This window comes from Leguminivora glycinivorella, chromosome Z (genome assembly GCF_023078275.1).
Source record: "Leguminivora glycinivorella isolate SPB_JAAS2020 chromosome Z, LegGlyc_1.1, whole genome shotgun sequence".
NCBI lineage: Eukaryota > Metazoa > Arthropoda > Insecta > Lepidoptera > Tortricidae > Leguminivora > Leguminivora glycinivorella.
Genome location: NC_062998.1, coordinates 38,986,163 through 39,012,870, shown reverse-complemented (window position 1 = coordinate 39,012,870; position 26,708 = coordinate 38,986,163). Strand labels below are relative to the sequence as shown.

General features: G+C 38.8%; 1 protein-coding gene across 1 annotated transcript; it reads right to left on the bottom strand.

The window, feature by feature from the left end:
- Positions 1-335: 335 nt before the first annotated feature.
- Positions 336-16,080, bottom strand: LOC125240485. Its single transcript, XM_048148379.1, has 9 exons — positions 15,845-16,080; positions 15,438-15,651; positions 10,531-10,652; positions 9,396-9,574; positions 8,630-8,802; positions 8,182-8,314; positions 7,678-7,842; positions 6,732-6,890; positions 336-481 (listed from the first exon to the last, which is right to left on the bottom strand). The coding sequence occupies exons 2-9, from the start codon at positions 15,594-15,596 to the stop codon at positions 336-338; spliced, it is 1,236 nt and encodes a 411-aa protein (XP_048004336.1). The 5' UTR covers positions 15,597-15,651; positions 15,845-16,080.
- Between the last annotated feature and the right edge of the window lie 10,628 nt (positions 16,081-26,708).

Here is a 26,708-nt window from a genome sequence, read left to right as displayed (position 1 = left end):
ATCATTGATGATCGTGTGTCAGTCAGCCAGTGAGTGACAAAACTAAGAAACTTTGGCTAGTAGGTAATTATTCCTAAACTATTGGTTCAAATTTAATGTGGAATATACTGTGTTTATAAATACAATGACTACTTGGGTGCTGAAAATTGAGGCTTCTAGTTTTATCCAGAACGGAGTAACAGGGGGTTGAAAATGGTCTGAAATGTTTCGAGAAAAGGATGGTACGGCCGTGCCTCTTTTTGCTTGAATTGGCGGGGGCACTGCCGTGCCCCCAGATACCTAGGTTTCTTAGGAGGATAGGTGATCAAACGGAGTGTTTCTGTTTATTACTTTATTTAACTTTTATAAATTTCTAGTTCAAATCTAATTTCTAAAACTGTCATTATATCCTTATATTCTTCCAAAATATTTTCGATTACATTTTTCCAATAATCGCGCTTCTCTATTTCATCTTGAATTTGTATTTTCAGATGTTTCAATTCTGCAAAAAAAGGATACATTTCTTAAGTTTTGTGTAAATACCTACATTATTAGCAGTTTTAGGGTTCCGTACCTCAAAAAGGAAAAAACGGAACCCTCGTGCGTAGTGATGTGCAAGTTGCGGAAACTTTCCAAGAAAACCTTAATTTCTTGAAAAATTCACGAAACTTTCACGAAAAATAAAGGGAATTTAAATTTATGAAATGGAAAGTTTCCATCCATACAATTGCCCATACAAAGTGTAGAAAGTTTCCTATGTGAAAATTTCAGAATTTTGGAAACTTTCCGTCGGCACATCAGTACTCGTGCGTTTGTCTGTCGGCCTGTCACAGCCAAATTTTTCCGAAAGTACTAAACTGATTAACTTGAGATTTGGCACACATATGTAAAACTGTAAAAACTGTGACCCAAAGACGGACAATGGAATTTAAATACGAGGCCTACGAGAGGCGTTCAATAACTAATGATAATGAGTATTAAACCATAAGAATGTGAGTATACTTATTTATTTATTATAATTAAAGTAACTCTTTTGTGATTTATTTACATATTTTTTTTTTTCAAATATTGTTTTGCCTCCTTTAAATATTAAAATCTTAAGGTGGTTCGCCTAGGTTACGCGAAGCTTAGGCTGTGTTAGATGGCGTTACATCTGCAAATTATCAGTCTTATTTTTTTTGTGAAGTCGTAGGTACAGGCATTTATATACTTTCAAGTATGCATCGCGAACATTTAATATTAAAATTGATGTATTAAAACAAACATTAAACTTTTTATTGTAACGTAAATCCTCTTAATTGACTATTTTACACTATTTTTAAGTACCACTCACACATGCAAACAGCGTTTTTGTATTCCTTCTAGTCGATAATTTCACGCGGCGACAGCTTGTTTAAATAGCATTGCGGTAAATACGTGGCATCGCATGATTTGCATGGAAGTGGAGTGGGTTCGAATCCACAAAAAACCTATTCTCTTAAATCGTAATAATTTTTGGGTTCGTCTAACTCAGAATTTCTAACATAATTATCCTAATCTGATATTTTAAAAATTTCGAAAAAGTATAGATAAATTTTAGTGTGGTTTTGTGAATTATTGATACTACGATTCAAATGATTTTTTTTTCTAATTGTTTATTTTCGATTGAGCAAGGGTATTCAAATCGCTTTAGTAAATGAAAATGCAATAGTTAACTGAGTAACGTAATGCTTTAAAAACTCAAGTGGACTTCTGTCTTTTTTATCTAACGAGTAATTTCGAGAAAATGTTATATTGAGCGAGGGTATTAAAAGTTGTGTTTTATATCTTAACTTAATAGATGGAAAATCAATATGTCCTCTAAGATAAAATTGATACCTTCGGCTCTCCCTTCTTGCTCGATCAATAAAAAAATAGAAAATTTATATCCAAAAAAATACAAAAAGTTGATACAAACCCGGGACTCGAACGCAGCTTCACGGCGTGATAGACGACTGTTCACCAACGACGCCATTACATAACACGCTGTTTCCGACGAAATTAGGCTAGACATACATAATTATTTAAATATAAATAATAATGTCAAATTACTTTATAATCTGAAGTGGAAGAATTCGTTGTTTCACCAAAGATAATGTGTTTGTTGACGGATTGACGTGTTTTTTTTTTTAAATTGGAGATAGTTGAAGGGATGGAGAGTGACATATGCTACTTTTTGTCTCTTTCTAACGCGAGCGAAGCCGCGGGCAAAAGCTAGTACTTCTGGACCAGATTATATTGATGATAATTATAATTTGTAACCATTTAGTTAATATTGTCTTCGGTTATCGCGATAGGTACTCATGAAATAAAACTATGAAAACGGATTAAATCGCGTATAATGAATTTTTCCCCTCACTAGCTCGGAGACACGTCTTTTGTCCTTTAATACCAGCGGGTAAAAACGTACTTTATCCACTAGTGGATAAAGTAATTTGACCTTGAATATAGTAAAATTTTCTGCTTTAAAACTGATAAAAGTGGATGTAGGTATTTAGTGATGAAGATGATTTACCACCTGTGGAATTACTGGAAGCAGTGATAAACGCGTTTTTTTGCGTTGTAATTTCCTCGCTATAGTGAGGAGAAAAGTTTTGTATTACACGCGGGTGCAAATGTATTTTACTTCTCGTGTGTTGAAAAACTCGCCAAGTTCAGGATTCTATTCTCGAACCACTCGCTTCGCTCGCGGTTTAACTATAGAATCCTTTCACTTGCTCGTTTTTCAATTCCACACTCGGCGTTAAAATACAACTTTGCCCCCTTGTATAACAAATAACTATAAAATTCATCCCGACGTTTCGAACACTTTAAAGCGTTCGTGGTCAACGGGTGACAGAGAAAAAATTACAATGTGCAAAAGCTACCCACATACATTACATACATATTCCTGTAATTTTTCCTCTGTCACCCGTTGACCACGAACGCTGTAAAGTGTTCGAAATGTCGGGATAAATTTTAAAGTCATTATACGCGATTTAATCCGTTTCCATAGTTTTATTTCATAACTATTTAGTTGTTGAAGAAAAACATTCACACAACAATAACATAGGTAAATCAGCTCAGTAAATGCAAGGAGTACCTACAGCACATTACTAATACTATGCCCACACTATGACCTATGTACCTAGTACCTACTATGTACCTGACGTGTAATATTTTATTTTATCAACAAAGGCATAACAAAGGATTGTATTGTATTTTTGTATGAAAATAAAAAGTAGGAAACCAATATAGTAATAGTAAAATATTCCATTAAAAAAATATAAAAAAAACTTAATAAATCCAAAAAAAGTTCAAATGATTAAAAAAAACTTCGGAATGGAACTCGGGATCTCCTGCTTCATAGTCGGTGCATTTGACCGAGACGCCATTTCGATTTACACTAGCAGTGTTGAAATACACTATATGTATCTTTATTGACAAAATGCGTCATTATTTCTGAGTCTGCTTGAGATAACTAAACCAATATCTTTAATAATTACTTGTCAAGAGCCAAGTGTCACTGATGACAATGTCAACTAAAAATGCGCGAAATATGACGGCTCTGTGTCTGTACACAAAATTTGGCACGCACATTTACGTAAAATTAATAACAAATTTACATGGATTTGTCCATGATTTCTGTATGAAACAATGTATTTCATTCAATACCGCGACGATGGATGTATGTATGCGCATATTTTTTATTTAGTTGTAGTGTGCGGTGACTAAATGGGAGATGTTTTTTGTATGGAAAGCGAACCACCTTAACGATAGTCAAAATGCCATGTCAGTAAGCACTTCACTTCATTATACTTCAGAGTAGCGATTATATTACAATTTTATTTAAAGGTCGGGTATAAAATATTAATAGCCCTTATTACCTTCAATATTAGGTATGTCACTTGTAGCTTTAAATAGTAATTTGAGGGTTCGGCCGTTAGTAACTTATTATTAATCTGTGGTTCGGCCCTGTCGATTGTCATTTTGAAGGCCAAAATAGTTATTTGTTATACAAGGGGGCAAAGTTGTATTTTAAAAATACATTTGCATCCGAGTGTAACACAAAACTTTTCCCCTCACTATAGCGAGGAAACTACAACGCAAAAAATGCGTTTATCACTGCTTCCAGTAGTTCCGCAGGTGGTAAATCATCTTTGTTACTAGATTCACCTACTTTTGTCAATTTTAAAGCAGTTAATTTGACTTTATTCAAGGTCAAATTACTTTACCCACTAGTGGATAAAATGCGTTTTTACCCGCTGGTATTAAAGGACAAAACACGTGTTTCCGAGCTAGTGAGGGGAAAACATTATTATCAACCTATTTGTTTGTTTAAAATATTTTTATTGTAACTATTGTATGTTCTTCTTTAATATTAACGTAATTTTGTTTCCAATCCATATCCTCAATTTTCGTTATAATCCTGTAATTAAATCGTGAACATGACCCAAAACAGCATCTAGATTTTTTTAAGGATACCTACTATACCATTGAAAATGTATCTATACGAACTTTTTTATTTCTGTCACTAACAAGGTTAAACCCAGCCTTAAATTTAAAGTATGATTATTTTTGATATTCATGTCAGAAATGAACTCACGACACGTCAAATATTCATGAAAACATGCTCTTATTTTACTGAAAATTTTCATCCCCCTTGTGGGCCCTTGAGGGCGATTTTTGAATCTCGCATACGGGATTTTACACTAAAATACCGGTTGAAAACAGTGACTTGCTTATTATTTTCAGTGACAATTTTCTGAATTCGAACGCGTGAGAACTCTTACTAAGTAGCATTTGTCCGAAATCGTAATTGGTACTCGAGAGGATTAAGTCAATGTTATCTAAACTATACCTATGTCGAGTTTCCTGGACAAAACGCATACATCCATAGTTGGGCACCGTTAATCAAATAGTTAACTTCGATAACAGCTAATCCGTTACTAAAAAAGTTAACTTCGTTAATCGTTAAAGCGATACATTTCGAAAAATTTAACGTAAGTTAAAGTTAATCGATAATCCGTTAACACGTGAAAAAAAATTTAATTTTACTGCAGGTATTTAGTTGTATCTGTAATCCATTATAATGTATTTTATAAGTATTACTGTAAAAGCCCGAAGTACAGCAAGCCTATTGAACTCTAGGCTGCATGTGGAAGGCTGTGATCGCCTGAGCTACTGCCGAGAGCTATGTCAGGAGAGCTGCAAGATCACAGCAGGCGGAAGCGTGATGCTGGTGGTGTTAATAGGACTGTTGGGGCACTTGGGGCGGTAGAGGCTAGGGAAGTGAATGATGGTCGTAAATAGGGCTCGGATTTGCTCCCCTATCACTATAACAGTCGCCATGGTAAATTAGGATTCACCGAATCAACGTTTGTAAAAGCGAACCCACGTGAACAATCCGTACTTTTTTAGGTAATATTTCGGGCTTTTCCCAATCGACATCGGTAAAATCTAGGATTTGCCGTACTTCGAGCTTTTATAGTAGCGTTCAGGACGTTTTTTTAGCAGCGCAGTTGGCGCTGCCCGGCTGGATTAACGATTAACGGACTCGGATAAATTTAACGGAAGTTAACGAGTCCGTTAACATTTTTTAAAGTTAACTTAAAAGTTAATCCGTTAATCGAAATGTTAACTTCGTTAATTAACGATTAACGGATTAACGAGTTAATGCCCAGCTATGCTTATTATGGCACTTTAAGCCCATGTCAAGTTACAAGAAGAATATACAATAGAAAATAAATACTACTCAAAGTTGTATTCATACTTAACGATACAGTCTTTAGCTACTTTAGCAGGACTTGAACTCTAGCTCTCTACCTACTAGCGATGAAAAAAGCCGGAAAATTCCCGTTTTTTTCCATTTCTTTTGGTTTTTTTCAGTAATTTATGGAAAAAAACCGCGAATGTTTCGGCTCTTATTAAAAAAAAAATACATAAAATATGAAAGAAATTTGTCATTGTTTGGACGGACACATACCAGACATAGAAATCGGTTATTGCCCGAACGATTTTATAAATTAATCTTTATTCGGGCGAATTTGCATCTACAAACGGGCTACACCGACGACATGGAAACAGAAATGACTGAAGACGGTCAACCAAATCTTGGCAAATAAAACTATGGAAACGGATTAAATCGCGTATAATGAATTTAAAATTCATCCCGACGTTTCGAAAAAAAGACAGAAAAATGTTCAAAAAATTTAAAATTATTATGTTAAAAAAAAACAATTAATCTACACAAAATTGACAAAAAAAAACAAATTGCAAATGTTTTATTTCATGAGTAACTATCGCGGTAACCGAAGACAATATTACAAATCTTGGCACTAAAATGGCGCGAAATTCGAATTTTCTATGGGAATTAATCCTTCGCCCTTACATTATCAATATTTTTTTAAGTGTCGTCGATGATTCCGCCAACTTCAAGGTTTAAGAAGGCACGCGTTTTATGAAGACAATTCGCCGGTGAGCCCTATATTTTTCAAACTAACCGCCTTTTTTACTGCCAAGGTCAGTTGAGCGCCAGTACATGATGAGAGTGAGAGTGATTAATAAAATACTAATTTTAATAATGTATTTGTTTTTTTCTTAAAAAACCCGAAAAATACTGAAAAAAACGAAAAATTCATAAATTTTGGGAAAAATCATTTGATTTTTTCCGGTTTTTTCAACGCTACTACCTACCTACCTAAATCTACGATAATTATAGAAATAGTAGGTGTTTTGTATTCGTTGTCTTTTACTGTCGCAAACTCCGCATGCAATGATGTGCAGCATTCGCTTGAGGTCGACTTCATCTTGCACGCGCCCCACGTAAAAGAACCGCACCAGCCGCGGCATCAGCTCGAATACGCGTCGCAGCGGGAACACCGCGAAACGCCACTGGTGGATGCTCAGGGCCGCTGCCGACAGTAGTACAGGAACAGTCAGCCAGTGCAACGTTAATAAAATCTAACACAACATTTGTACACATGAAGCAATAAAATATTGAGTATACAGATGCGACAAAATCACAAAGTAGCAAACTATACCTAGAGTCGATACATACCGAGCGGGTAGTATCTAAACTGGACGTCGTCGATGTTCTCATACAATGTGTGTGTGTCTGTTTGTTTGTCCGTCTTTCACGGCTAAACGGAACGACGAATTGATATGATTTTTAAGTGGAGATATTTGAAGGGATGGAGAGTGACATAGACTAATTTTTGTCTCTTTCTAACGCGAGCGATCTAGTTATATAGATATATATGGGAAAGTATGTGTGTCTGTTTGTTTGTCCGCCTTTCACGGCAAAACGGAGTGACGAATTGACGTGATATTTAAGTGGAGATTTTTTGCGTAAACCATGTTGAACTCGATGGTCGAGTTCGAAACACGAATCAAGTTTTTTGTTATACTAGTGTTCGTCCTATTAGGGACATCTATTGAAGACCAATGGATTAAGGATGAAAAACTGGTATACCTTCGGAGGTGAAGAAGTGATCGATATATAAATACAAAAGTTATATTCAGTAGACGGTCTTTCTGGGTAGACGGTCTACCCGAAACTGACCTTACTTATTCCTACTTATTTAATACAAAAATAGGCTAGGACAAAATAATTAGCTATTATTAGTATTGTTTGTTCGAAATAAAGATATTTTATTCTAAAAGAAAATCTTAGACCATTAGGGCTAATAGTTTTCCAACCTAGAGTGCTTGCATAATTGTAGGCAAGATGGCGCACTATGCAGCTCACGTCAGAGTCTTGTCTCTGGGTCTGCGTCAGGTCTATTCCGAGCTGAAAGTGCGCTTCGCGGAGCGGGATGCTCGGAGATAGGAACCGCCGGATGTTGTCGTAGTCACGAACGCGGTCTGCAATCACCAGCAATCTATTAAACTTATGTGTTTAAAACAACTTTGCATTTTGAGTCCAGTCGTGATGCCACGCGTTTGCCACGAAATTAAAGTGTAATTTGTCCAACATCGACTGACTACAGAGGAGCTTACCGTGAAATACTAAAGTAGAAAATTGCACGCAATCATCCACTTTGCTTCAAAAGTTAATTTTAATTTACTTTGAATATTTAATAAAAAACAATGCATAAAGCTGTAGCGCTTCGAATCTTGCACATGTGGGTTATTTAGTATGTAAAATTACGAGTGTGGGGTTGAATGTGTTAAAGTTTCGAGGCCAGGTTATGTTACACTTACAGAAAGCCATGAGCAGGTAGAGATCCGGACAGGTGGTGGCGACCCGCCTCCAAGCCAGGTCGGGGATGACGTAGCCACCGGCACCCAGGGACTGGTCTGCGCGCCCGGGAATCTGGTCTTCTCGGCACATCAACTATAATTAAGCAATTTTCGACAATCCTTAACTTACATTTAAGTGTGCATCAGATATTTTCAACTGTCCCTATGTCCCCATTGAGCAATTGGAGGGGTGATCGTTTAGGTTCAGTTATGGGTATTTTTGATTTCAGAAGAGCTTTTAATAATAACAAATAAAATTCTTTATTTACAAAACATATGGTACAAGGAGATGAGGTGTTTAGCAAAGACTCGATGTTGATTGAGTCATTCACGAAGACTTGAGCCCGGATCCTTACTGTGGCATTTGGTATCCTGGGGCCTAGACTGTACGAAGCTGAATCTGGTTTACCTGTAACCGCATATTTGGTCTTTTGAGCACGGTGATGAGCGAGATGAGCGCACCGCCCGTGGCGTCGGCCAGGTGCGCGTACTCCAGCGCCAGCAGGCGCAGGTTGCGCAGCTCGCCCAGGCTGCGCAGGAAGCAACGCCGCGTCTCCGGCCGGGGGATGTACTGCCCGCTTCCTGCACGCCCACCACAATAACAATCTGATTGATAGCGAACTAATAAATGCTAGTATATGTAGGTACTTAGGTAGTAAAGGAATTGCCTAATTCTACTGCGCCTTGCTCTATGTCCCGTTACTGCGGGGATCAAGCCACTTGCCGAGCATGGCACTTGTAATTTCAGGAAGGAACTCCTTTTGATCGGGGCACCTACTCCTATACCATTAATATTGTAGTATTTAAGGTACGTGGTAGATATGCATATAAGTAAATATTACGGTGATTATTTATTGTTATGTCTGTAGGTACATGCTTGTACGTGTATTTAATATTTAAATGGTATAGTGGTTATGCCACACTCTTAGCTTACCTGTGTCTAATTATACATATAGGCCCGGACCTTGTGGGAGTTGTGGGGCTAACAGGTAATCCGGCCCTGCTGGGCATAGTCGTCATCACCAGAGGAAATATGTGACGTTATCTGGTAAAGGGACCTTATTGTCGATAGCGCTTACGGCGTTATGAGCGATGTTCGTGTAAGACGCCGCGGGACGTAAGCATCATCGACATTAAGGTCCCTTTACCCAGATAACGTCAATTATCAAACTAACCAGTGATGTAAGTGTAATTGATAAGGATAGGGTTCTCGTTGGGCAGCACGAAGCGCCACAGGAACAGGTACTTGAGCGAGTGCGCGGTGAAGCAGGCCAGCTGCTGTAGCAGCCGCGCGCCCTCCAGCCGCGAGCAGCACAGGTTCTCCAGCGACACCAGCTGCAGCTGCTCCTGCAAACTGTAACATACCATTCTTGCAATGCAATACGCTGTTCCAGGCAAACAATAACGTTTTCTTCGTTAGCCTTCCTATAATAATCTCACTGTTTGATTATAATAAGCAACTTGTTCCCACGAGTTGATCTATTGATTGGTGACTTTTCTTGCAAAATGCAGTAATGAGGGATTTGTGTTGCCAATCATTTCAATAAAATTTTATTTTTATCCGTCGCTCAATGTATTCCTGTCCACATCGTTTTAATAATTATATCTAACCCCGTGAGAGCAAAGAGCACTAACTTTATGCAAAAAAAAATCGAATGCTCTTCAAAATCTTTTTAAGCGATACATACCGGTATTTGTATATTATATTATATCGTTGTCTGAGTACCTGCAACACAAGCCTCTTGAGCTTACGGTGGGAATCTGTAAATCTGTGTAAGAATGTACTATAATATTTATTTATTTTATTTATTTTTATACTTACTTAGTTGACAAAATACGACCTTTCACTAATTTTGAAAAAGTAAAGTAGCTATACTTTACATTACTTTTCTTCCCGACGTCATCGGCGAGAGCATTCTTCTCGTCTGCGATGGCTCGGCCATGTGGAGAGGATGGGAGAGGATCGTGCGGCCAAAAGAGCTTACTTGTGGCGATCTACTGAAAAACGGCCGGTCGGAAGGCCCAGGTACCGATGGATCGATGAGGTCCAGAAAGACCTGTGTGACCTTCAAGTGACTGAGTGGCATCAGATCGCACAGGATAGGAGCGAATGGCGGAATCTAGTGTCGGAGGCCAAGATCCACTTCGGGTCGCTGAGCCATCGCAGTAAGTAAGTAAGTGAAGTATACTTACTATGTATCTACGTAATATACTAGAATGATTTCGGATACTTAGTACTTACCTAGTTGAGTTTTACTTACCCGACTTTAGTGAAAGGCACCTAAGTTGTGATTGATTTTTCAGTCATACCTTATGATGTTATTAAGCAGGCGAAAAAAAGTTTTTCTCTTAAAATAATCAAGATAGTTAACATTGACTATTTGATCCGAGATAATAAGACGATCCATTTGTGCATCTTCAGATTCCATTTTCTAGAAAAAGGATAATGATAATTATATGTAGTGTTAAATCGTAAGGTCCGCCTACCTAACTTTTATGTCGCACGTTTTTATGTACCTACCTCTAATTATGACCCTGCACGGGAAGCATGGTCGCGCGATAGACGATAAAATATCAGGCCGTCCCTATCGCACTTACAAATAGTGCGATAGGGACGGCCTGCTATTTTATCGTCTATCGCGCGACCATGCTTCCCGTGCTGGACTGACAGATGAGATGACATAACATAGTAGAGGAGAGTTGTGTTATGGATGCGTCTGATATCCACAATCAGCTTAGTTCTCACTAGCGCTATGCTTTGTGGAACAATGAACATGATTGGTGGATATCAAACACATCCACGTAGCGCATCTCTGGTGGAAAGGTGCCCTAAAGGGCCAGCAACGCGCATGTGGAGGCTCTAGAGTGGCAGGCGTCATAGGCTACCGTGACTGCTTATCACCAGGCGGATCGTACCCGTATTTACCATGGTGTGGTACCTATGAAAAAAATTACATTGCTGAAATTTATGTTTCAATCACTGCCCTTCATCAAATTTATGATTTTTATCAGTTTTTATTTTATCAAAAATAATCAAAATAGTGGAAAATTGTCATATTTTTGCTAAACATCAACGCTATAAATTTATTTGCCGCCTAATTCCCCATAAGTTGATACCAGAGACGATTTTTAAATTTTAGGATTTTTTTTTTCATAGTACTTTTTCATACAAATTTTGGCGGTCGATAAAACGCATTTTACACAAATATATTTTACTATATTTTTAGTATGTCAAAAAGACACACACAAAGAACTAAAAACCGGCCAAGAGCGTGTCGGGCCACGCTCAGTGTAGGGTTCCGTAGTTTTACGTATTTTTCTCAAAAACTACTAAACTTATCAAATTGAAAACAATTTTCCTAGAAAGTCTTTATTAAGTTCTACTTTTGTGATTTTTTTAATTTTTTTTAATCATACGGTTCAAAAGTTTTAGGGGGGGGGCACACTTTTTTTCCTTTAGGAGCGATTATTTCCGAAAATATTAGTATTATCAAAAACGATTTTAGTAAACCCTTATTCATTTTTAAATACCTATCCAACAATATATCACACGTTGGGATTGGAATGAAAAAAAAAATCAGTCCCCACTTTACATGTAGGGGACTACCCTAACAAAACATTTTTTTTCACTTTTTATTTTACCACTTTGTCAGCGTGATTGATATGTCGCAGGGAAATGGCCAAAACAGAGATTTGAACAAATCCCTAAGGGATATGATCAAATCACGCAGGATGACAAAATGGCGAATCCATTTCATCATTTCTCTAGAAAGTTTCAGGCATTTGACCAAATCCCTGACTGGGTCTAGTGAAATCACAAAACCGGTCAACAAACGCGCCACGTTTTGTCATTTTACTAGATTTGTTTAGGAATTTGATAAAATCCCTGAACCACGACAGTGAGTTGACGAAACGCACTTATAAAGTCAACTAGTTTTATCATTTCACTAAACCAATTCAGGGAAAAGACAAAAATCTCAACCATAGCACAGAATATATAATAGTACAAGTACAGAAGGCTCACTGCTTTGATGTTCACGAAATGCCGCCTTTTAAATGCCTACAAAATCCTAACAAAGAAACGAGCCGCACGTGCGCAGCGTCGGACGATAGGGTTGCCTATTAAAACCAATTATTACTCAGATAAAATGTTATACTATTATATTCCAGTCTTGGGTACTTTCTGGGTATATTATACAGTATTTATATATTTTTGTGTAAGTCCCAACATCACAAGCCTTATTGAACTTTTCCGTGGGACTTAATCAATAGTAAATCTGTGTAAGATTGTCCTATTTTATTCATGATGTCTATTTAACTAAGTATTATTAGCCATTCACACGTGGACATCGCATATAAAACTTTAAAAAAACTCGCGACGTAAAGTAACAATACAAAGTGCGAACGTGCGTTCTATGAGAACGCGCGCCACCCCTGATTAGGCCGCGAATTCGCGGCCGCCAGCATGTACTTGTAGCGCGGCGATAGAAGCGCGGAGTGAGCCGCCCCTGACCATAGTTCAGACTGATCCGCTCGCTCGCGTGATCGTTTGACCCCCGCCTCTCCCGCTCCCCCGCTCCCGGTCGGCCGGCTCCGACGCATTCGCACGCAGCTGACGCAGCTAGTGTAATAGCGGCAAGTAAACAAATATTACGTCACTAATTTTCGCGCGGTTTCTATAGAAAAGTTCAAGTTTTTTATGTGAAATGGCTTCGGACCCTAGTAAAAATCAATCTCCGACCCAGTTTGTGTGTGAAAAACAGTTAAATGACACTATTAGTGCATGTTTTAATGACATACAATACAAGGTAAAGAAAAACCCCTATGGACTCGTGATAGGATTGCAGAAGCTATCGGGGCTATCGAACAATTTAAATTAGCTCCAGTATTGAAGATACCACGGACAAATAAGCAGTACTATTATGGAAATAAATACGATCTCATGGAGGTTGGAACTCAAAAATATTTGATTATGAAGAGAAAGTCAGTTTCTGAAACTGTTGTGAAAGTCGTTTCTATGGACGAATTTTATGACATACTTAAAACATGTCATCAATTTACTGGACATGGAGGGAGAAATAAAATGCTGCATTATTTAAAATCGAGGTACGTTATTTCGATACCTACTTCGATAGTACTAGAGTTTTTGAAAGGGCCGCTGAAGTGGCGCTGGAACTGCTAAAAATATTCTTGGAAGTAGGTTACCCACATATACTTCAGAGTTCAGAGCGACAATGGTCGTGAGTTCACGGCTTCTATCATACAAGAATTAACAAGCCTGTGGCCATCTTGTAAAATAGTAAACAGTCGGCCTAGACATCCGGCCAGTCAAGGTTCCGTTGAGAGATCCAATGCATCTACGCGCTACAGCCAAGTACATCTTCATTTACTGCAGTAGTTCCTCCTACGAAGCATAGCCTACGGGAAATAGCAGCCAAGTTATCTTTATTCGGTGGGCAAGGTTTCAAGAAATATTCTTGTGAAAAATCTAAAGTGCAAAACAAATAGATGTGCTTGTAAAAAAATAACGTCATGTGTAACTCGAGATGCCACAAATCTACAAAATGTTGTAACAAATAAGAAAATAAATTAAAATAATAGTACATTACTATACAAGTGCGAAAAAAAAGTAAGTTCGAAACGAGTGGCGATTTCGGTCGTGTTTTAAATCGACACGAGTTACGAATTTCCTTTTTGCACGTGTATCGTACAATGTTTTTCAGTACAGATGGCCATCCGAAGTTTCGACCTGACAAATAATGAACCACTTCTCGCACTAGTGCGTATAAAAACACCATCTATTCTGTACTGATGTCAGGTCGAAACTTCGGAGGGCCATCTCTACTGAAAAATGTCGTACGATACACGTGCGAAAAGGAAATTCGTAACTCGTAGTCGTAAATTTATCGCCACTCGTTTCGAACTTCCTTTTTATCGTAATGTACCTACGTACGATACGATCGTCGTACGATACACGTGCGAAAAGGTAATATGTAACTAGTTTTTTACGCACTTGTATCGTAATGTACTATTTAGCTTTGTTTTTGACTTTTTTTTCTCTTATTTTCTTGTTTATTAAAAAGACTTAAAACGGATTAAGTTGTCTGTATTTCTTACGTTTCGAGCCCTTTACAATCCATTTCACATTTCTTTGTATTCGTTTAAACCAGCTGTTTAGTAAAGAACTTTAACATCTATTTTGTCATTTTATTTTACCATTTCACTAATCTAGCAGTAGAGATTTGATCAAATCGCTTAATTGTAGGTAAATGATGTATTAGATTCTTGCCTTCGTCATTTCACGAAACCAGTTCAGAGATTTGATCAATTCACCATATTATGTAGGTACCATATTCCAGTTGAGACTTTATCATATCCCTAAACTTGTTTAGGGAAATGATAAAATTAGTTGACTTTATAAGTTCGTTTCGTCAACTCACTGTCGTGGTTCAGGGATTTTATCAAATTCCTAAACAAATCTAGTAAAATGACAAAACGTGGCGCGTTTGTTGACCGATTTTGTGATTTCACTAGACCCAGTCAGGGATTTGGTCAAATGCCTGAAACTTTCTAGAGAAATGATGAAATGGATTCGCCATTTTGTCATCCTGCGTGATTTGATCATATCCCTTAGGGATTTGTTCAAATCTCTGTTTTGGCCATTTCCCTGCGACAGATATACATATTGGTACCAAATTTTAGCTTTCTAGAGTTTCTAGTGCTAACGGTCACTGAGATTATCCGCGGACGGACGGACGGACAGACAGACATCGCGAAACTATAAGGGTTCCTAGTTGACTACGGAACCCTAAAATACCAAACTTCGGTTCTGTGGGAATTATTACGACCCCTCCCATACAAATCCTCGTACAACTCCTCTACTAACAGCCATTCTAACAATGTACAGATGTAGTGCGAAAAGATTTTCCTTCGAATTGTTACGAAAGCGTACGAACGTGTCATGCTATTTCAGTCAGTCTCAGTACAAGATGTACTGACATTGACTGAACTAGCATGACAAATACGAACGTTTCCGAAGGAAACCCTTTTCGCAATACATCTGTACCTAATATTATACTATATTTTTATAATCTCATTAAATATATTCGAGTTTCTAGAGGTACGTAGGTACCTATATAATATATAAGTAATTACTATTTTAGATTCATGTACATTTTTTGTAGTCAAGTTCAACATAACAATGTCGCAATTCTAACCATTAAGGTAGTTTCCATGGCTCTATGGAACTCTTTCATATAAAGTGTAGAAGGCAGCTTGAGCGCCGTGTTGGAGCTCCAGAAGTGCGCGCCGAGGCGCGAGGGCATGCGCAGCGTGGGGTACTGGCACGTGAACAGAACGCTCTCGCAGTGCAGCATCAGCTCGGAGTAGCGCTGCACGTCGTGGATGCTCCAGTACCGCGTGTCCGTACTTCTGCATATATCATATTGGTAGTTGGTTTGGACCTAGTTTGGTGCAACCTAATATTATTATGTGGAAGGGGTGCCTGAGGAGGGGTGGCCGTGTAGGTATTCACTGTAAAAATAGGTGTAACTGACGTGGGGCAAACTAGCACTGTAAAAGGATATTTGGAGGCTTAGGGTAAAGTGAGAGTCAAGAGGCCCACCGCAGCACGTCGTCGTCGGGAAGCAAGCCTTCAGCGCTGGGCACGTAGTGCAGCCACACGTGGTGGTCGCGCGTCCAGTCGCCCAGCGCCAGCGCGCCCGCCGCCGGCCGGTAGTCGCGTGGCTGCAGCTGCCAGCGGACCGCTTCCAGATGTCCGATTATCTTCGCACATTTGCAGTCCGCTATCGGAACAAAAAACGATAATATCTGGGAGATTTCCCAGAGATAATACCAAGATGTCCTCGATAGATCGAATCTTCGTGTATGATAAGTTGTGGACAAAATAGGGAGTACGGCTTTTATCACTAGATTACCACTGTAAGCGCGACAGAGTCTGCGCGGACAGAAAGGAGCCGTAGAATGATCAGAATTGGGAACGAATACCTATGATAAAACCCTTGATTCTGCACAGACTCCATGAATATGATTTACGCAGTATTCACTCAGCTCTGTGAATATGTAATTCTTTGGTAGTGTACTCGCCTTCAGTTTGGTCCATAGTTTTTAAATAAAATTGCTTAAATAAAGGAGTTGTTATAATAAATTATCAAAATGCGGAAATTCTAAACGGTAAAACAGCACAAATTGTTGAAGTCGATGACGTTTAATGTGACATCCAGCCGATCAATCAAATATAAATCAAATGGACGAAATATAAATAAATCATCAGTGGGCTTAAGTGGGCTATTTCACCACAGTGACTATACAGTGACATTGACACTTGACACTGACAAATTCTGTGATTCTGTTTCTGGACTTAAGGTGGTTTTCCACCGTCAGGGCGTGAATGGGCAGAGCAGAGAAGGAATTGAAATTTGTATGGCGTATTTTCTATTCTCGCTCAGCGCATTTTTGGTGGAAATAGTAAAGATTGACTTGGATGTGCGGGACTTTAATTGAGATATTTGTAAGTGTAAAAAACCGGCCAAGAGCGTGTCGGGCCACGCTCAGTGTAGGGTTCCGTAGTTTTCCGTATTTTTCTCAAAAACTACTGAACCTATCAAGTTCAAAACAATTTTCCTGGAAAGTTTTTATAAAGATCTACTATTGTGATTTTTTTCATATTTTTTGAATATAGGGTTCAAAAGTTAGAGGGGGGGGGACGCACTTTTTTTTCCTTTAGAATCGATTATTTCCGAAAATATTAATATTATCAAAAAACGATCTTAGTAAACCCTTCTTCATTTTTAAATACCTATCCAACAATATATCACACGTTGGGGTTGGAATGAAAAAAAATATCCGCCCCCACTTTACATGTAGGGGGGGTACCCTAATAAAACATTTTTTTCCATTTTTTATTTTTGCACTTTGTTGGCGTGATTGATATACATATTGGTACCAAATTTCAGCTTTCTAGTGCTTACGGTTACTGAGATTATCCGCGGACGGACGGACGGACGGACGGACGGACGGACGGATGGACGGACGGACGGACGGACGGACGGACAGACAGACATGGCGAAACTATAAGGGTTCCTAGTTGACTACGGAACCCTAAAAATGAACCGTATTGCTTCCTATTTAGAGTATAAATTAACTCGAAGGTGGTATTCTACCGGCAGGGCGCGACGAGACATGGCGAGGCGCGGATTGACGAGGATGTGCGAGACTTGAGTTGAGATATTTGTTAGGGACCGGCCACATCTAAGAGACGCATGTTCTGAGGTGCGGAACGGACGTCCGTGCCACGCCGCCTGAATGTGACGCGCCCCAGGTGGCGTGGCGGCAGCGTGGCGCGCGCCGCGCCGCCTGGGGGCGCGTCTTACGTCCTTCCTATATATAATTTTTAAGAAAAAAAACCGTCGCCTTTTGGGTTCTGGTGAAAGCTACTTGCGAATGTTGGATTATGTAGAAATGTGTAATTAATATTTTTTTAAACTGCTTTTAATGCTTTAATTATTAGATGGCAACACAAATGAATATACGTATAACGTTAAGGTTTGAGGAGTTTCCTCAATTCCTCATGAATCCGATTATATTATAAGAAATCGAAGCTTGACAAACTTTGACTTGAAAACTCAATATGCTTAACAAACATAACTAAATAAATGTCACTGTTCTGAACTTAAATGCATGCTTTTCTTACAAAAATACCAAAGTCACTATGAGTGTGCCGTTCAGATTTGAGGAGTTCGGTTCTGACTATCATCAGCAGTTCCACTGCACCAAATGTCACTGTTCTGGACGTAAGTGCATGCTGTTCTTATAAAAATACCAAAGTCACTATGCGTGCCGTTCAGATTTGAGGAGTTCGGTTCTGACCATCATCAGCTGTTCCACTGTACCAAATGTCACTGTTCTAGACGTAAGCGCATGCTGTTCTTATAAAAATGGCAAAGTCACTATAAGCGTGCCGTTCAGATTTGAGGAGTTCGGTTCTGACCATCATCAGCAGTTCCACTGTACCAAATGTCACTGTTCTAGACGTAAGCGCATGCTGTTCTTATAAAAGCGTGCCGTTCAGATTTGAGGAGTTTGGTTCTGGCCATCATCAGCAGTTCCACTGCACCAAATGTCACTGTTCTGGACGAAAGTGCATGCTGGTCTTATAAAAATACCAAAGTCACTATAAGCGTGCCGTTCAGATTTGAAGAATTCCGTTCTGGCCATCATCAGCAGTTCCACTGCACCAAATGTCACTGTTCCGTACCTAAATGCATGCTGTTCCTTTAAAAACACAAAAATCACCATATGTATGCCTTTCAGATTCGAGGAGTTCCCTCGATTTCTCCAGGACCCCATCATCAGAACTGGGTTCTGAGAAAAATGGGACCAATCTGTACGCATATACATTCTATAAAAAAAAAATTCAAAATCGGTCCAGTAACGACGGAGATGTCGAGGAACAAACATAAAAAAAAAATAAAAAAAACCATACAGACGACTTGATAACCGTCCTTCTTGAGAGATATGAGGCGACGGTTAAAAATGTACTGAGGAGACGTTTTTTGAATTACATTCAGGCGGCGTGGCGGAGACGTCCGTTGCGCGCCCCGAGACACACGACGCCTAAGTGGGGACGCTACCTTAGTGTAAAAATTTACCGTATTGCTTCCGAGTATCTCTTGAGTACCTATCTTATGAGTAGACGGTCTTCCCGACACTGACCTTACCTAGTTCGACCCGTCGGCCATTTTTTTGCTATAAGTTCCATAGAATAGACGTCTGCTGCGTGACGATGATGTGTCTGTCAAATGTGGTTGATGCAACTGGCATACAACTGGCCCTTAGTGTCACAGTCGGGCGACAATTGACACTGTTGTGAAATAGGCCATTGTGGTAGTTTGTATCATTACTATGCTATTTTCATAGCTGGGCATTTCTCAGGAGGAGCATTTTTACGTGTCCGGGGCAGAAAGCTGAATTAATTCAGGCATAATCTTTAGCCTCTATTCTATTTGGTACACTATGTATAAAATTATTTATTTATTATTTGTATAATATAAGTAATAAAATGTTAAATGCGAAAAATGACCTTCGGTGGGCGTGTCCCGCACCCAGAATTTGCAAAACAAAAAATCATAACTCAAGATTGTTTATTTTTGTATGAAAAGGTGCAATGATTTTTTCAGAAATGATTAACTCGTCCTTATATTACACGAAAATGATATACGATTTGCCCTAAGTAGTCACTAAGAGCAAAAAGAAGTAATGCATAGTTTTCACCGAGGAAACCGGCCCTTTCCCCTTGTCTTTGTGGGGGGTAGTGACGTGCGATTTCATGACTATTGAGCTAAATCGGATCAGTTTGACCCAAGGAACTATTTTGTGAAGCAACATCGCCACAGGTAAAAGAGCAAAGTCGCTAGTCTTACTTATCGTTCAGGTCACCAAAGAGAAATATCGTTAGGGGAAAATGAGCATAGTTTTAAAATTATAAGTTCTAGCTTTATACTTCCAAAGACAATATTGTAGAGAATTTTATGAAGAAAATATTTCTCCTAGACATCGTGATGGTAGCTTTCACGGTTTTCATGGAAATATTAAAAAACTAAAATCAGGGAAACAAAAGTGGGGGGAAAGAGGGGAAACATTGACACCTCGGCGTGTTTCTACTTCCATATTTTCTTATAAACCTATAAGCTATATACATGCCAAGTTTCATGCTTTCTGCCAGCAGGGACTGTACTCTCATACTAATTAGCCGTTTCCGCCCCGCACTATTAGCTAAATTCATCGAGTAAAGACAAATTTACGATGTGTCCCGGGCTAGTGACTGATTTTGGTGTAATTTGATAAACATGACAGTACTCTTACAAATTAGTAGATCAGGGACATAGTAGCACAAATATAGTAAGTTTTAGCTATGTTTTAACCATTTAGTGTAGAGGAGATGCAGAACCGTTTTATAAAGGGGACTTTTTAAAGGTTTCTCAGTCATTCGGTGGGTTTGGTCCCATGTTGTTTAAGATTCGGTGGTTCAATTTACTCCCACAATTTTAGTGTATTTGTCGTTATGTAAGGTACTAATAAATCCTTCAAAGTATGTTATTTCGTCATTATGACATCTCCTCTGTATCATGGGTAATTCTCAAAAAAGTGGCATCGTACCCTGCCATCACGTTTTTGAATAGAAAGTATGCGAAATATATAATTTTCACATATAATTAAAATTTTCATAAGTAGGCATTAACGTGACACATCGAGGCCAAAACATATTTTTTCTGTAAATATAATACTTTTGTAAAAAAAAAATAAAGAAGACCGTTTTCTACTGTACCCTGCCTTGTCACAACGCGACACTGCTCAAGTTTTTGCTCTATAGATTATTGAATTGCAGTTGTATGATATTAAAATATCGTTTTAGAGAATATACTACTATATTCTTAAATATACGTTGCATGGGATGTTTCGATTACTTTTGAACACAAATTTTCACGTTCAAAGTTTGTCCAGCGATATTTTCTCTATATCCTGTGCGTCCGTGGTATTGCACCTCACTCACACACAGAAAGTCTTATTGAGACCCTAATATACGTAAAACACGTAGCCAGTATGGTTCTAGCCGCTGGTGTAAAGGTTTGTGTGTGAGGTGCTGCGGTCTCGTGGTTAGAAGTTTTCAAAGTGTGACGTTCGGAGTTTGTAACAGGTATGTCCACTTTATTCTGGCATGATTATTGTAAAATATTAATACGGCAGTTTTTTTACTGATAACATTTTAATGTTGTATTGAAGTATAACTATTTATATTAAAATTATGACAGTTGTATTATCAACAGTTTCGGAGATAATATCTAGTTAATCGGATTTTCACTACATCCTGTGTAACTTTATCCTGCCATCACTCTGCAGGGTAAAGTGACTGTTGACAGGATAAAGAAACACAAGTAAAAAAAAGCTATTTTGACATGGTTTTTACTAACTTGCAATGTATGTATGTTTGTATGTATGTTGAGGTCAAATCTTGCAACCCAATTTGAAGCAGAAATGTTCAACCGACTCAGCTGAAATTTTGTATACACGCTGCGGATGACGTTCGCATATAAGCGCCGATATGGGGCATTGGGTCCTTCGATATTGGGCAATAGTCTACTCAGCGCCGAAGCAGTTCCGACGAGGCTAGGAACCAATTTGATAAAATGTTCCTCGGAGTACCAATTTTGGTTTGAATTTAAGCCCAAGTACTTAATTTGGGGCGTAAGAGGGACCGCCTCACCGTCAACAGGCAACATCCCTATCGCTCTTGCATATAGGCACGACAGAACCAGATTGCATTTCGATCGTCAACGATTATCATTTTGGCTAGGTCGGCAGCAATCACTTTCATCGGGCAGAAGCCAACCTTTCCCTCGAAAACCACGTCATCGGTCGTGGCAAGTAACACCGCAAGCCCAAACAAATTAATGCGCCCAACTGTGAGCTCAGTTGCCACTGTGGCTCTCCTTATTATCCTGGTACCTTCTTCCCCTCACGGCTACTATTGTGTCATCGGCATAACAAATGGTGATCATGCGGAGAAGTTGTTCTACTCTTATAGCCAAGTCAAAGCCAATGCTCCAGAGCAGGCACCCAGTACCGACCCCTGTGGAAAACTGTGGGTAGGTTATGATTATTATGAATATGCATGTGGGTAAGAAGAAGAATAAAGAAGTCAGTCTTGATTTGAGCACGTAGCCTCATGGACCTGTCCCTATACGTTTACATGGCGCAGTCGGTAGGAACACCACACTCCATTCGTCTTTCTAGGCATCTTCCTCCTGATTCATTGAGCACTTCTCTATCTGCGAGGTAATGCCCTATGGTGAATGATGATCTTCAAATATAAAGGTGCATCGTGGAAGCAATGCGCCTATTTTATTACCACATAAGGAAGAGAGCCGAAGTAATTGGCAATGTCAAGAGATACTGCGATGGCTCCCTACCTTTTCTCTGCTACCAGACCGCTGTATTTATGCAGCGCATCAATTGCGTCTATCGCTCCTCCCAGAACCCGATCTCTGATGTTTGGGTACGTGTCTTCCAAAATGCGTGCACAGCAGTAGATGAGACATACGATGATGCGCTCAACATCGTGCCAGTTTCATCTAGGAGGGCAATGGGACGGTATCCTAAGGGACAGTCAGCTGGACTACCCTTTTTTCGAAAGGCACAGTCTGCCCACCTTACAACCAGAATTTATACTCTCTCGGAGGCAGTCGTCAATGTGGCCACGTAATCTACTTCCAAGATGTTTAAAGAGCCCTCATTTTAAATACTGACCTCATTATCTTGACATCTGTTACCAAGGAGACATCAAGGAGACGAACCAACTCTTCCACTGGGGAAGCCATTTCAGGCATTACACGCACAAGTACAACTCACATTGTGAATCATGATATGTGCTTTGTTGTTTTACAAGCCTGTGATTATAGGTACTTATTTATTAATTCTTTATTGCACATAAAAAAGTACAATATGGTGTACATAATCCCTTAAGGCATTCTCTACCAGTCAAACACTGGGTCAAAAAGAAACATTTGGTACGAGCAGGCATCGTGACAGAAAACAATAATCAGATATCACTTCTCAGATAGTACTTCAACTGATTTGAATAAAAAATAATGGATATTGTTTAAAAAAAATACTTTTTTTTGCTTTTGTTTCTACTTAAAGAAAAAAATTTTATCCTAACAAAATCATAATAGTCGATATACGTTGAATTATTAGTGGTAAACTTGTTTTTTTATTCAAACTCTCTTTATCCTGCCACGTTTTCCCTGCTACCCTGTCTATTCACTTTCTCCTGTATGTCTAAAATTTCAACTCGCCATAACTTCTACGTTTTTACGACTATTTCGTTCCCTCCCGCAAATTCCGTATCATTGATGCACTCAAAAACATATTTAAATCCAAAAAGGTACAAAAAACCATTTTCATTTTTTTCCATTCACTTTACCCTGACGGTGCCACTTTTTTGAGAACGAACCTCATGCATGCTATTGCAATTATCTCCGAAAAAGCGATAAAATTTGATATCAGTGGACTCGATTTCCGTGGTTTCGGTGGATTTTTTGACCACCAATATCAAAAAAAGTGACCACCGACTTCGATTGCCACGTTGTAAACTGGTTTCTTGTGCATTATTTCCTAACATTTCATACTTAAATAGTAGGATATACTTTGTAAAAACATAAAACTATGTTTGTAAGCAAATTAAGCCATACTATGCGTCGTACAAAATTCACTACTCGATAATGACAAGTATATTACGACGTAAAATTTAATATAATTGCGCGATTTTGAGCCTTTGTACATAGACTCAAAAATCGGCCCCCTGTCATCGAATTAAAATGAAAAATATCAATAAATTGAATAACAAGTTATATATAAAGTTGAAATGTGGAATAATGTGTAAAAAATTGAATTTCGGTGGTGCAAATTGATTACAGTGCCCATACATAATTTCGGTGATATTAAAATGTCAGATTTCTTACAAACTATAAGGTTCTAATGGAGGCCTCCACCACCAATATATTTTATATTTAGGCAAGATTTTAGTAAATAGACTGACATATCAAAAAAGTAGAAAATAAAAATCAGCACCGAAATCAGACACCGAACGTCATCTCTGAGAATCGCCCAGCTGGGCACCGTTAATCCAACAGTTAACTTCGATAATCGTTAATCCGTTACTAAAAAAGTTAACGTCGTTAACCGTTAAAGCGATACATTTCAACAAATTTAACGTAAGTTAAAGTTAATCGATAATCCGTTAACACGCAAAAAAAAATTTAATTTGGAATCATGGTCACTTCCTGACCTTTCTGTACCGTAGGGGTTGCCAAAGCTACCCGATTTTCATACACAGCCCCTGCGTGTCTAGAGAGGATTCTTGGCTGGATGTGGAAGGCTGTGACCTGAGCTACTGCAGCCGAGAGCTATGCCAGGAGAGCTGCAAGACCACAGCAGGCGGAAGCGCGATGCTGGTGCCGTCGGGGCGATAGAGGCTAGGAGAGTTCTGCTGGAAAGTGAATGTGGTCGTAAATGTGTCGTCTGGGGCAATTCAACTGATGCAAATAGTCCTTGTAATGCAGAAACGCGCAATACGTACACTTGCCGGTGTAAGAGACAGGTACCCTTGTAGAGAGCTCTTCGGTTCTCAACGTATAATGACGACGCACTACTCACAATACCTGTTCGACGTACTGCTGTATGTTAGACATAATATATCCCAATTTGCACGCATTGACTTTCCGGGCAATTCCAGTAAGGCCTAGTTACCCTTTGGGTTGAAAGGTCAGATGACAATCGCTTTCGTAAAACCAGTGCCTGCGCCAAATCTTGGGATTAGTTGTCAAAGCGGACCCCAGGCTCCCATGAGCCGCGGCAAATGCCGGGATAACGCAAGGAGGATGATGATGATGACTTTCCGGGCAAACAGCTTCGATCCACAGGGCGTCTGAGAACAGTCCCCCGTCGCATGGCACTTTCAAGAAAGAACCCTCGAGTCATCGGCCCTACTTACGACGAGCACTTACCTGCCGATCTGAGAAATGAGCCATGTGACGAAGCATTTAAGCGCACCTTTTGTTAGATAACCCCCTATACTCTGTAAATGAGTACATGGATTTGAATTTTTAATGACCGATGACATTATGATATTTTTCTCTGTTTTATAATATTTTCTTGCTTTGTGATAATTTTATGATATTGTAACTTAATTTTATTTAGCTTGGCATGTGTATTTTCTTTCTTTGTAAATGACGATCCTTATTGGGAGACATAATTATTTTTATTTAGAATTTATTATGTATTTTTTGACGATCATGATGAGAAGATAAACATAATTTTGACATGTAGCAAATTTATAGTGTAATTTTTATCATGAAATAAAGAAATCTAATCTAATCTAATTGGGCTCTAATATGTTGCTGACACTAGTACAGTCGCCATGGTAAAACCTAGGATTCACCGAATCAACATTGGTGAAAGCGAAGCGACATGAACATATAACAATACTTCGGGCTTTTTTTTGTATTAACTGTTGTTTAACCTCGCTAGGAATACGGGCGACCATTCACCTTGAAGCTGTGGTAACTCATTCATTAGGTGTTGTTGAACTTTTTTAGATTATTGATAATTTTGTTCATGTGTCTTGTGAACGATTCAGTTGATGATTCTTTTGTAATGACGCTTGATATTTCGTATGGGTTGACGTTCAAAAAATCACAGGTACTTTCATGGTGGATACGGCTATTGGTAAATTTTGGGCATTCGGGCTTTTAGCGTTCGGAATCGGTAAAACCTAGGATTTACCGGTAAATCTTAGGATTTGCCATACTTCAGGCTTTTATAATAGCGTTCAGAACGTGTTTTTCGCGGCGCAACTGTCGCGTGCCGTGTTGGATTAACGATTAACGGACTCCGAGAAATTTAACGGAAGTTAACGAGTCCGTTAACATTTTTTAAAGTTAACTTAAAAGTTAATGACCCGACTAGCGTAGACCTGAACCTGCGGGCCGAATCCGCATAACTTTACTTTTAATTAATTTTACAGCGCATTAACGCAACTGTAGTGCTGTAAAATCATAGGCAATTAAATGTATTTATTTATTAATATTACTTAATCTATTATTACTTATAACTTTAATTAAATCATAAAAATATTTAAGGTGCATTACGGTAATTCCGAAAGTCGCATAAAAATCACCATTATTTCCATCATATCAAGATTCCCCTTTCGGAATTACCAGAGCACCCTTACCCTAATGCACCTTACCATTTTAACTTATTCTATGGAGCAAGCGATTAGATCAATCAAAGCGTTTTTCTCAATTTATGGATTTTATAGCCGGATTTTTATGGTCTCGTACCTACAAGCTTTTGATTTTTGATAGGAATGGGATCGATTGGCGATTGACCTAATTCTCGCACCCTGTAGGTATGGTTTCCAAAATCTATAAACGCCAATTTTCACAAATTACAAATCGAATAACGTTATACAGGGTGTCCCAAGACATGAAGGGAAAATACCTTAAATATAGTTGATACAAAATGTACTGAGGAGACGTTTTTTAAATTACATCCAGGCGGCGTGGCGCATGACGTCCGTTCCGCGTCTCAGGACATGCGTCGCCTGTGTGTGGATGGTCCCTTATTAATTATAATAATTATCCCAATTCATCGTTATAACAATTTACATTTAATACGCATAGCATTATACGTAATCTGTTATGCGAAATAATGATATGCGTATTAAACGTTATGCGAATTAATATAGACCCTTACGTAGTAGTAGCTTAAAGATCTAAAGGCACGACCCGGGTCTATTCGCCAAAACCAGCCCCCGCCGGCGAAATTTGAAACGCTTTGTTGGGTCCTGTAACCATGGCAACGCATTGTCATATTTCTGTGGGCCTAGTAAAAAGGGTATAACTCAAATT